The following is a 12,586-nucleotide window of genomic DNA, read 5'->3' on the forward strand; positions in this document are numbered from 1 at the left end:
GTCTTACGTTTTCTTAAAGGCACTGTGACTGATGGCATCTGGTTTCGAAAAGGCTCTCTCACTCTTACTGCCTTCTCGGATGCTGATTGGGCTGGCTGTGTGTTTGATCGCCGTTCTACATCTGGTTTCTGAAAGTTCAGTTTGTTCCTAGTCTCCATCAAATTGCAGATATTCACACTAAGTCCCTGTCCAAGGGTCGATTTCAGTTTCTTCGTTCCAAGCTTTCTCTTGGTTCCCCTCCGTTCAGCTTGAGGGGGTGTAAAGACACACATAATTCTTCTCAGTCAACCCCACAGTCAGCAATGCTAAAGTCCAAGTCATCTATTGCTTAGTCCTTAAGTTTTCTATTGTAACTAATTCATAGATTAAGCTTAATTAGTTACATTAGTAGTTAACTAATGTTATCACTTGCTGTGTATAAATACATCCAATGTAACCCACAGTTTAATTCAATGAGAATATATTTCTAATACATACCTCTCTCTCTCTCTCTCTCTCTCTCTCTCTCTCTCTCTCTCTCTCTCAACTCTTCACTTTTATATTCATTTAGATTTGCAGACGCTTGGCCATGTTGACTACTGCAATGTGCTTCTCTCTTGACCTAAGTTCGAATCTCTTCTTTGTAATTTAGATAGAATTAGTGAAGAATAACGCTCGTTTAATATATATTTATAGAAAAACATAAATATATATATATATATATATATATATATATATATATATATCTGTTTGGATTTTGGAAATGTTTCCCATAAAATATGCTGTCATTGAACTTTTACTTTTTCTCTCTTGTTGTTCTTCATTTCACGTTTTGGATCCTTTAGTTGCATGTGATGCATATTGATGTTATCAAACTTACAAGCATGGAGTTGAAGAAAGGCAAGGTATTAAGGTAATGTCTCCATTTTACAATACCAATTTCATATTTCACAATTTACTCTCTATTATTATTATTTTTAATTTTTCTTAATTATTGTGTTTAATTTCATAATTGCAGGTTTTATGATCATGATAAGAAAGATGTTCAGTTTTCCTGGGAAAAAAGTGACATCCAAAAACACTCAGAAGAGCCACTATCTGCATACAAAATATCAGCAGCAGCACCCTCGTTAATTCCTGATGGTGGTACTAGTACTACTACCGGACTTCGAACTAATAAAACTCCGAGATTTGGGAGTTTTAAGGTTGTCTCAGAGAACCAGGAGCCACGTAAGAAGCAAATTCTTGATCCGGGAAGTGACATTTTCCTGCAATGGAACAGGGTTTTTCTCTTTTCTTGCTTGGTAGCATTGTTCGTTGATCCGCTTTTTTTCTACCTCCCTTCGGTGCAAAATGACGGTAGTTCATCTTGTATGACGACTGATTTGAATTTAGGAATTGTTGTGACGTTTTTTCGCACTCTCGCGGATATGTTCTATCTGTTGCACATGTTCATTAAGTTAATGACAGCTTATGTATCCCCGAGTTCAAGAGTTTTCGGGAGGGGTGAACTTGTTACGGATCCAAAGAAGATTGCCCGAAGGTATTTGAGAACGGATTTCTTCATAGATCTCATAGCTACACTGCCTCTCCCTCAGGTGCAATAATCATCACCATAATTATATCTTTACATTGATATATGCTGCTACTCTTTTCAACTCTCTATGATCTCCTCGAGATTTTTTCGTTCTGTATGGTAATGTTAGACAACAACGTGTCATGATTTGTTTAGTTCCTTCGATTTTATTAGTTCCTGCAACAGTTCTGGAAATAACAATGCTATTGCTTATATTCTTTTCTTGCAGATTGTGATATGGTTTATTATACCTGCAGTTAGAAGCACACATGCTACCAATAATGCCCTTGTACTGATTGTTCTGCTTCAGTATGTTCCTCGACTCTATCTTATTTTCCCATTAAGCTCTCAGATCATCAAAGCCAATGGTGTAGTCACAAAGACCGCCTGGGCGGGGGCTGCGTATAATCTCGCACTCTACATGTTAGCTAGTCATGTATGTAATGCAGCTTCTTTTGTTTACATGCAATTTACCAGTTTAATTCAAATTGTCCTTCAGAACTCACAGTAACGAATGCTAGAACAATGTTTGTCGTTGTAGATCTTAGGGGCATCGTGGTACTTGTTGTCCATCGAACGGTATGCAACGTGCTGGAGGTCCGAATGCCTAAATGAATTCAGCCCCATGAAATGTTTTCTCAGCTACTTGGATTGTGGTAATTTGAACAATGATAACCGCCGGGCGTGGTTGAACGGTACTCAAGTGTTTAGTAACTGCAATCCGGAAGCCAGCACCAATTTCAACTATGGCATATTTGCAAATGCAGTGACGAAAAATGTCGTCTCCACGGGGTTTCTTGAGAAGTACTTCTACTGTCTTTGGTGGGGTTTACAGAACTTGAGGTATGATCATCAGTACATGGTTCTGATATAATCTGAAATCTGATCAACATTTGCAGATTCTGATATAATCTGTTTTAATATATCTCAGCTCCTATGGTAAGAATTTGAGTACAAGCACATTTATCGGGGAAACGTCATTTGCAATACTAATTGCAATCTTGGGTTTGGTTCTGTTTGCTCACTTAATCGGAAATATGCAGGTGCGGATGATCAAATCTGTTTACTTTTCTGCAGTTTAAAACAGTTAGTGATTTTTTAGTTTTGTGAAAGATATGTTTTCGATATAATGCAGACCTATTTGCAATCGATCACGTTGAGACTTGAGGAGTGGAGGCTCAAGCGGCGAGACACAGAGGAGTGGATGAGACACCGTCAACTCCCCCAAGATCTGCAAGAGCGCGTTAGGCGATTCGTGCAGTACAAGTGGGTTGCTACTCGAGGGGTTGATGAAGAATCCATCTTACATGCCTTGCCTACTGATCTTCGTCGAGATATCCGACGCCACTTGTGTTTAGATCTTGTTCGACGCGTAAGTGCCTTCTCTGATCATGTGACAGGAATGTTGATACTGATTGATCATAGTAAAGCAAATACTAATGAGTAACGCTTTTCGCTTCAATTGTGTCATCTTCAGGTCCCATTTTTTGCACAGATGGACGATCAACTGCTTGACGCCATGTGCGAGCGTTTGGTATCCTCCTTAAGTACTCAGGGCACGTACATTGTTCGTGAAGGCGACCCTGTCACAGAGATGCTTTTCATTATCCGAGGGAAACTAGAGAGCTCCACAACAAATGGAGGCAGGACAGGTTTCTTCAACTCAATCACTTCGAGGCCCGGCGATTTTTGTGGAGAAGAGTTGCTTGCTTGGGCATTGCTTCCCAAATCAACTCTCAACTTGCCTTCTTCCACAAGAACTGTTAAATCCCTCGACGAAGTAGAAGCCTTTGCGCTGAGAGCAGAAGACCTCAAATTCATCTCGAATCAGTTTAGGCGCCTCCACAGCAAGAAGTTACAACACACATTTCGTTTCTACTCCTACCATTGGAGGACCTGGGCTGCATGCTTCATTCAGGTAGCGTGGCGGCGGTTCAAGAAGAGAACGTTGGCGAAGAACCTTAGCATGGCAGAGTCATTCTCGTATAATTACGACAAACACGACGAAGAGGCTGATGATACAGAAGAAGAAATGGAAGAGTTTTCTAGTAGTAATGAAACTTCGAATACTTTCCAAGTGAGACAGAATCTTGGTGTCACAATTTTGGCTTCAAGGTTTGCTGCAAACACTAGGAGAGGAGCTCAAAAGACCAAGGATGTTCAGCTGCCGAAGTTGCTAAAACCTGAAGAGCCAGACTTCTCAATGGAGCCAGAAGATGACTAGCTCACATCAAAACTCTCAGCCAATAGTCCAAGTTGTTGAAGAAACCTATCTTTCACAGTGAATCCTTTGTAAATTCTTGTTTCTCTACCTATCTTTCAAGTGTCGTTGCATTGTCACATGGTATTAACAAATTACTCATGTTATAACAGATGGGCCTATTCATTAAAACTATTTCCTCTCTACTTATGTTATAACACGTGAAAACCGTTTTGTGTTCCAGATATACTAAACACGGTACTCCTTCCAATTTTCACATATAGTACTCTCTACTCAAGAAAAACCAAAATTAAAGCATAAGAAAGCATATGGTACGCTGGGAGCGGTGGCCATGGGCCAATATTTAAAACTGATGCAAACCAAACAAAATCCAGTAATAAGGAATTAAAATCATTTTCTTCAAGTTCATTAGACTTAAATGTTTCTGAACAAAATTACAAAAGAGGTCACAGTTCTGGAGATCATTGATTAATAATTAAGATGAGTAGGATATTAGGATCACTGAGGTTCGCCATTTTCGAAGACTTCTGTCTAACAATGTAATGTCATGTGAAGAGAACCTTACATATTACATTATATTATTCAACCGATGCACCAATTTTTGATAAATTTGTTTCATATAAATCATTATCGTCTTGTTGGTACAACTCTAACAATGGATATTAAGGGATTAGTTCAGAAATGTAAATACAAGTTACCAACCTATGTAGAAGGGTAATGTTAGGGAGACTAAATGTAAATACAAATTACCAACTTATGTAGAAGGGTAATGCTAGGAAGACTAAATGTGTAGACCAAATTTTGTAAACTAAATGACATGAAAGTTGATGATTAAATTATTATTTAAGTGTTAATTTACGTGCATATTTGTAGAATAACATCTATGTTAAAATTATTGTATGGTTTTTGAGTGGGAGTCAACAATTCGGTTTATGTATTCTTATTGGTGTGACAGACAATCTACTTGGAATTCAATCATTTGCTTACATTATCATCTTTATACAACAGAAATAAAAACACCACGGTAGTTGTACACAATCTGTACAAGATATTTGGTGGGTGATATACAATTAACACATCCCTTGTTGATCGCGTAGTCTTTTGGAGCTTAAAAAAACTCACATATGCATTTTAGTTTTTTTTGACCGCCACCGTATAAATTATTAACGTCAGAAATCAAATTTAGAACGAACGTGTGAAATACGAACCTAAAATTCTTTTTGACCTTAACCATCATCGTATTACTCACGAGGACTTTATCCACTTCTTCACCCTACAAAAGTTCTGTTAAAAAATATTCAAATCAATCATAATACACAAACTAAACATTTTACACTCGGATGATTCCAGAGCATGTTGTACTTGTAATGGCTGAGTTTCGGGTACGAAGAATCTCAATCATGTACTCATCCCCGAGCCGCTAATCCGCGAACCAAACCGAACTATAATAAAATCAAATTAAATAAAAAACAAATAGTATGAGAGAATTGTAACTCAATTAGTTAAGTACATTCTTTTATGCACCGAGCTTTCACAATTTGAAAACCCACTCCCTTGATATCGTTTGTATTATTAGGACCAAAAAATAACAAATTGTAATTTCAATCAACATTTTACACAGCCACAAGCAATTATTGAAGCATGGGAGAAAAACAAAGGAAATCATTGATCTGTGAGTGAAAATTGCATTAGAACGAACAGGAAAACAAGTGCATGTGCATGGAGGAGACGGAAGACCCATTCAGAGATCCTGAATCCTGGAAGACTTTTCTTCTCAACGGATAATAATCGTTCCTATAAGTCTCTAAATTCATTAAAAATTGTTAATTTTATCTCTATTATCATATTCAAAGCTATTTTATCTAATTTTTCGTCAACTTAAGTCACTTGATACACTTCATAGTGTAATGCCGTAATTTTCTCGCCTATAAGCCTTTAACATTTCATAAAGGTTGTGAATCTAACGTCTAATTTACCCTCCAAAATTAACTTACACTTTTTTTTTATGAAAAACTACCAATTTATCTTCTAAAGTTAACTCCATACACTATTTCTTTATGCAAAATTACCAACTTACCCTCTAAAGTTAAATCCATACACTATTTCTTTATGAAAAACTATCAATTTACCCTGCAATGCGTATCACATGCGAGTAACATGACTTAAATTGATAAAAAAATTGAATATAATAGCTTCAAATATAATATTAGAGATATAATTGACATATTTTTATAATTTAAGGACTGATTTTTATATTTTTAGTTTAGGATCCTAAGATATAGCCACCACATCCTACCTTGTATAATTGTCATTCGAAGAACTAATTGCCACGTTTGATGGAAATGGAAGCAAAAAGTAAAAACAGAAAGCAGCTATTACAGTTATTAACCATATGCGATCTATTTGTATCAACAAGTATTCATGCCTGTGTGTTGCGACGGATTGAAAAATTTGTCATATAAACAAAGAAATATATTAAAAGTTTTAATACTATATATTTATATGAGAAAAAGAATAAGAAAAAGAAATCTTGTTTGTTCTCTTCTCAAAATGAAATTAAAGCGATCTTAAAAAAAAAATACATTTGTTTTCAACAACAATACCACTAAGCGTACTTACATATTATGGCATTCAACCCACTATCTATGTAACGAAAATGAACGTGCCCAACTACTGAAGCCGTTAACCCTAAAGAAAAACCATATCCGTTTAAATCGGCCGCAATAAATTGTACCAGGCCTAGTACGACGAACCTCGATAGGCAAAGACATTACTCTACCCCAAGAACAGGACATGGCCGAACCCCACAAGTCCACACTACGTCCCCATGTCGGGTCCAAACCCGCAAACCCACACCATAGCCAAAATTTACATAAAAAAAAATGGCAATTTCGTGATTAAAACCGAATCCCCCCTCCCCCCCCACCCGAGCTGCACTCGTAATTTTATTTCCGATGAGCCTCCACATCTGCAATCCGCTTTGCGGGCTTGCTCTTCCTCTGTTGAAATTTGGCAAACGAATACCAAACTCCGCCGGCTGTGTTGATAACCAGTCCAGTCACATTCAAAACATGCACTTGCACGCCACCCAGTAGTACAAAACCGAGGGTCTGTGAAACAACGAAACCCGTGTAAACAAATTTTCACACAAATATTTGTATCACAATAAGATGAAATAAAACTTAATTTCCACAATCGTCATTTAATCTACGAAAAAGAAGAGGAAGTTCAGTCATACCGTCGACCCAACTCCTTTTAGGACTCCAACGATGGTGGTTGTTAGAGCGGAGTTGACTATCGTACATAAGAACATGGTGAAGTTGAGAACAATGCCCATAATAAATGAAAGAATGAGGATCACCAAAAAGTATAAGGAATTACTCTGCAAATAAAGAAAATTACATGTCAGTCATATAAAGTATGGACGTTTTCAGAAAGAAGAACAGCAACTCAGTGCCACGGCAATAAGCCCCAGGTCCCCGAAGAAATCTTTGCATGGTTACTTACAAACTATATGGGCGGGCAGCAACGCATTGCTTTTTCCAACTGGAATTCATAATTTGAAAGCCATTATCGACATGATTTTATGCTATTTACGCTATTTACTAGTTATCAAGTCTTCTTTTATCTTTGCACGGTTACTTACAAACTATATGGGCAGGCAGCAACACATTGCTTTTTCCAACTGGAATTCATAATTTTAAAGCCATTATCGACATGATTTTATGCTATTTACTAGTTATCAAGTCTTCTTTTATCGATAATTTGGATAGGAAATGTCTTGTAGTAGATGTCAAAGACAGTAATTCATTTCTCAATCAATTTAAGCAGTCAATGATCTACAAATAGTCCCAAATAAATAGAGAGGAATGAATTCAAATATATAAACAAAGAAAAGGTTAAGTTCTGACCTTTGCAACTAGTAATGATAACGAATTTGGAAATTCTCCAGTAGCTACTATGAGAAGCATCAAAAACGGAAGAGACAGAAAGCTGTTATAGTACATGATCTCAACTGATGATAGCCCATCTTCAGCACCAGATTTCTCCACCAAAACAAGGTACATGGTCTGAATAAAAAATGAAGTGCTTGTATGAGCTTAATTACCATAACATACCATTCGAAACAAGTATAACACAGAACCGTGGATGAACAAAAACATCATCACCTTACCTGGAAAAAGACGGAAGTGAGGGCCATGCTATATCCAAAAAGGTCAAACGAAAAATCTCCGAGTGCAGCTATCAGAACCCCTACTGCAGTCAGTATTACTGAAAGACACACCTGAAACATGAAAGAACTGAGTACTGTCAAACCTAAAACATGAAAGAGAGGAAAAGAACAACTAAATAGGACTCAGTATCACCAAATTTAGTGGTAATGAAAATGCTTTTTGTCAGGACTTTCACACTATATTTCTCATCTTCTCTGAATAACTTTGCATTTTTAACAAAAACTACAACCGGTGATTATTTGAAATAAAGCATCCTTTATCTTCACTTAATAAGGAAGCTATCGTTATGTCGCAAGATATATTGTTCCTAATATGGATACCAAATATCGATTAGTGATCATCAAGCAGGTCAAAGCTGTCATCATGAAGACATTTCAAGCACCGACAAAATGACATGTCCGTAATAATTTGAATCGTCCAAAATATCTTAGCTTATGAATTGCAGACCGCTAAGCCCAAACCAAGAGAAAGCGTAGCAAAGAATAATGTAAATCCAGCTTCCATTTTACGCTTACAGTGTTAGTCAAATCGTGTAGGCTTCTTCGGAATTTTTACATCATATGTTTCGAAGACTAAAAGTATTTTGCTCATATTCTAGTTCGTTACAGAACAAGTTTCGTTTTTACTTACACTAATACTAAAGAAAAAAGAAGAATAACCAATCCTATCGTTAAGTGTAATAACCTGTATTGTGGGTCTCCCCTTCCCTGAGAAGAATCCAGCTACAAGCACAGCAAGCGGTGTGAGTCTTTTGATTGCAATATACATGGGAATATTAACTCCCTTCAAACTGGCCAACGCAAACGCCACATTAGCATTATAGAAAAGCGACACAGGGAGAAGCTTTTTCGCAATGGACATTTCTAATCCTCTTGATCTCGTGTATCCCAATCTTCGACCAACATATATAAGCAAAGCAGTTGCCAATTGCTAAGACAATAAAGAAACGAAAGAAGGCTCATTATGCAAAACCAAGCATAAAACACTAGCAAATTACTAGAACAACGAAGAATCGAAAGACAGTCCTTGTGAACAATCAAGGAAGGACATCTCATGCTCATGGAAATAGAAGACCGACATTCGAATTGTTAAAGCAAAACCTGCATTGTGAGAAGGGTCATCGAATGTGAGTACTCCATAATAACTGCTTTATTGATAAAAACCATCGCCATGGAAGCAGCCCCATACGACAAGGCCGCGGACAAACTGCATTCAAATTTCAAACACAACAAGACTTGAGGAAATCAATCGACAATGTTTCGATTCAAGGCATAGAAAATTCGCAACATGTATACTCATTAACATATAAAACATGTCCTTTGCTTACATTTGTAATCATCAAGCTAAAATCTTTCTAAAATTTAACATAAACCCAAAAGAAAACAAAGTAGGACAGATAGAAAGACAACCTCAAAAACGAGCTAGCTTCCGTCTCAATGCGTTTCTCCATGGCCAAATCAAAGCTTCAAAAAACAAATCCTCTGTTTTCGGGTCAGTGTCAAATGAGCTCAGTGGCAGCTAAGTCCCAAAATTACATGATAAATCTGATGAAAAAAAAAAAGGGGATGGGATTGGATTGGACCCAGGATAGAAGAACACGGAACCGATCCAATTCGAGAGTAAACTGGATCGAATGAAACCTGGATTTGAGTTGGGTTTTTGGATCAAGGAGAGAGAAAGGAAGTCGAGTGAGGAGAGTGTGTAGAGAGGGAGAGAGAGTAAAAAAAATGGAGGGGAAGGAGAGAGAGTAACGGAAAGGAAGCAAAGGGAATGTGAAAATTGGGAAAGTGAGAAATGGGAAATGTGAGTCTAACCTCCATCTTGCCATGGATTGGGTGAAAGCCAACGCCAAAACGTGATTGGGTAAAAGATTGGAGCGTTGGGAGGCTCTGCCTTTCGAAATTTTTAACACTCTTTCGTCGGGATAGAATACTTTTCTGATAGTAGTACACTCGTTTTTACTTTTGCATATTATTTTTTTAACTTTTAATCGTTAGAATTAATGAATTAAAAAAATTAATTTAAAAAAAATTAACAAAAATGTATAAAAAGTAAAAATAGCATTGTGAATTGTCAGCTAGTGCTAAAATATCATTTGTACTCAGCGTTCCCACATTTGATTAGAGAAACTTATTTTGTAACCTATAGTTTAGCGTTTCATGTTTATTTTTCTCATTACGTAATTGAAAATTTATCATCTAACGGTTATGCATATTTTTACATAGTAAATAGTGGATTGTTTGATAAATAAAATAATTTTAATAGATAGATAAATAAAATATTACATAGTAAAAGATGCATAAATGCGGAGGGGACTGCTGCCTGGCGTGGGTTTGGGGGTGGAAGAGGAGAGAGGTTCATCGTCGGATTCTCTTTGTGAGGATTCTCGAGATCTTCAAATCACATCCATTTATTGTATATTATACGAAAATTAACCGCACAATACACGATAAAAAGATGTAATTGGAAGATCTCCGATCCTCACAAAGAGGATCTGACGAGAATCCTCTCTAGTCGAAGAGAGGGGAGAAGCTGGAATTGTCCTGTAGGATCCAATCCAAGTACAAAATGTCCAATAGATAGATGAAAGGAAACTTTCCATGAATTAAAAGACTCTTAATTTATCTGTTCGGTAAAATGCTTGCAGTACTATTTCTTACATGCGTTAACATTAACCATAATTTCATGCTGACACTCAGAATACATCATCGAAAAGAAAAGAAAAACTCGAAAAATGGAAAAAGGAAGAAGAATCTGCCATTTTCCAACTCCTAGCAGATCTGTTTTTCACCTAGCTGAAGCTCTTGCACTCATGGATGAGTGGTAGTTGGTGCTTCTCTGTTTCCTGTAAGAAGAATAAACATCGTCGTACTGGCTTGCCTCATTTGGATTAGTTGTGGCCCCTAATCCCAACCTTCCCGAGCCACTCTTTCTATCTACACTTCCATCAGCATAAGCCCTCGTCTCGGGGTCCATCTGCATGTTTGGGGGTGGAGGGATGCAAGCTCCACCCTTGCGCTCCGCATGCTCTCTTTCATAATCATCCTCATCCCTACCATCGGAATCATGAAGGGACCTTTCAGAAGGGTTAACTTCTCCAATCTCCTTGAAGAATTTCGACACTCTCTCAAGAATTTCTGACTGAGGAACAGTGGATGGAGGTATAACGGTTGGAATATCCAAAGGGCTAATCGGCGAGTATGGTACACCACTACAATCTTCATCTTTCTGACCATCTGAGGAATAAGACCAGGTGGGAACAACGGATATAGCGGCAACTTCTCACCGCTACTAGCGGGTTGACCTAACAGTAAATGGGGTGTGGGTTGTTGGTTTGCTGGTTGAACGGAAGATGGTATAGGCATGGACCCGGGAAAAGCAACAGAAGGGACTGAATTTAGAAGAAATTGATGGGATGGCAGAGACAGTGGCATGCCTTGGCCAGGAACTGCATGTTTATCAAGGTGATCTTGATCGTGGGAACTGGAAACAGAGCTTTGTGTATCCGGCTGCCATTGAAATATGTTATGATTTGTTGTTTGTGGTGGCAATCCTGCATTCAAGATAAAGAAAAAAATAATTAACTTATAGACCACACCAGTTTATTAAGCCCTGTCGCCCAAAATTTAGTAGCCTAGGCCCTAGACATACACACAACACAGAAGCCTACTGCCTACCTGCTGCTGAATCTGCTGAAATAGAGTCTTTCAGGTGTAAAAGATGGAGCTTTAAAAATAGAGTCTTTCAGGTGTAAAAGATGGAGCTTTAAAAAAAAAGTTATGACAAAATTATAGATGATCTGTTGATCTGCAAACAAGAATTCTGCAATTACCATGAATGAATAATGCACCATTGGAATTACCTTTCAAACAAAATATAATTTGTAAGGTATATCACATGAAGCTGCCTAATTTGATTGTCCCTCTCCTTCTTCTATGAATCCCTAATTTGATTTGATTTCGTTTTCGCCAATTTGATTTGGGGGTGTTGGGGAAAAATTTCAAATCTACCTGCTTTAGGGCTTCTTCTAACGACTCTTGCCAAAAGCATTTCTATATCGAATAAGAAACTTCCATTTTAACTTCCAAGATGTTTCACAAAGAATGTTGAGGAGGGATTAAAATTGCTCATACAGGTCCATGTTTGAGATCCAAGGCTTGGTTCAATTGAACATATATGGTTATGGTTCAACATTTAAGGTTTATGTTGGAGGGTTGAGATTCCAATACAATGATATAGTTTTATGTGACTTAACGGTGAGTGAGATAATATTCAAGTTTAGTATTCGAACGTAAGTGAATTGTTTTAGTGGTTAAAAGTTTTCTCTTCAAATCATTGTTTAAGATGAGAATTTGAACTAATAAATATCTAATAACAACTTTTAATGTAACTTATAGCTAAACATGACATTAAATTAATTAATCGCCCGAGAAAGATGAGTCCAGCCCCATACCTACGGGGCACCCCCTATCCGCTGCGGGTATGTAGCAAGTAACAAATTCTGCGACAAATGGCCCATAAATATTGGAACAGAATTTGAAGCCGGTACCCGGACTACATACCCGAATCCGAAAA

The 12,586-nt window shown here is 37.4% G+C and overlaps 2 protein-coding genes and 1 pseudogene across 2 annotated transcripts; 1 reads left to right on the forward strand and 2 right to left on the reverse strand.

Moving 5' to 3' along the window:
* The first annotated feature begins 695 nt into the window (after positions 1-695).
* Positions 696-3,950, forward strand: LOC137741561 (putative cyclic nucleotide-gated ion channel 14). Its single transcript, XM_068481260.2, has 7 exons — positions 696-892; positions 998-1,577; positions 1,785-1,991; positions 2,097-2,398; positions 2,487-2,598; positions 2,691-2,927; positions 3,033-3,950. The coding sequence occupies exons 1-7, from the start codon at positions 834-836 to the stop codon at positions 3,777-3,779; spliced, it is 2,244 nt and encodes a 747-aa protein (XP_068337361.2). The 5' UTR covers positions 696-833; the 3' UTR covers positions 3,780-3,950.
* Positions 3,951-6,343: 2,393 nt separating this feature from the next.
* Positions 6,344-9,839, reverse strand: LOC137714289 (UDP-galactose/UDP-glucose transporter 7). Its single transcript, XM_088685145.1, has 7 exons — positions 9,421-9,839; positions 9,112-9,217; positions 8,696-8,941; positions 7,951-8,061; positions 7,688-7,846; positions 7,015-7,158; positions 6,344-6,886 (listed from the first exon to the last, which is right to left on the reverse strand). Exons 1-7 carry the CDS (start codon positions 9,459-9,461, stop codon positions 6,722-6,724), a joined length of 972 nt encoding a protein of 323 aa, XP_088541271.1. The 5' UTR covers positions 9,462-9,839; the 3' UTR covers positions 6,344-6,721.
* A 959-nt stretch (positions 9,840-10,798) lies between these two features.
* Positions 10,799-12,061, reverse strand: LOC148690944 (SUPPRESSOR-OF-WHITE-APRICOT/SURP RNA-binding domain containing protein 1 pseudogene; annotated as a pseudogene).
* Positions 12,062-12,586: the final 525 nt, after the last annotated feature.

The sequence above is a fragment of the Pyrus communis genome, chromosome 15, assembly GCF_041283825.1.
Source record: "Pyrus communis isolate YQ-2024b chromosome 15, ASM4128382v1, whole genome shotgun sequence".
NCBI classification, from domain to species: Eukaryota; Viridiplantae; Streptophyta; class Magnoliopsida; order Rosales; family Rosaceae; genus Pyrus; species Pyrus communis.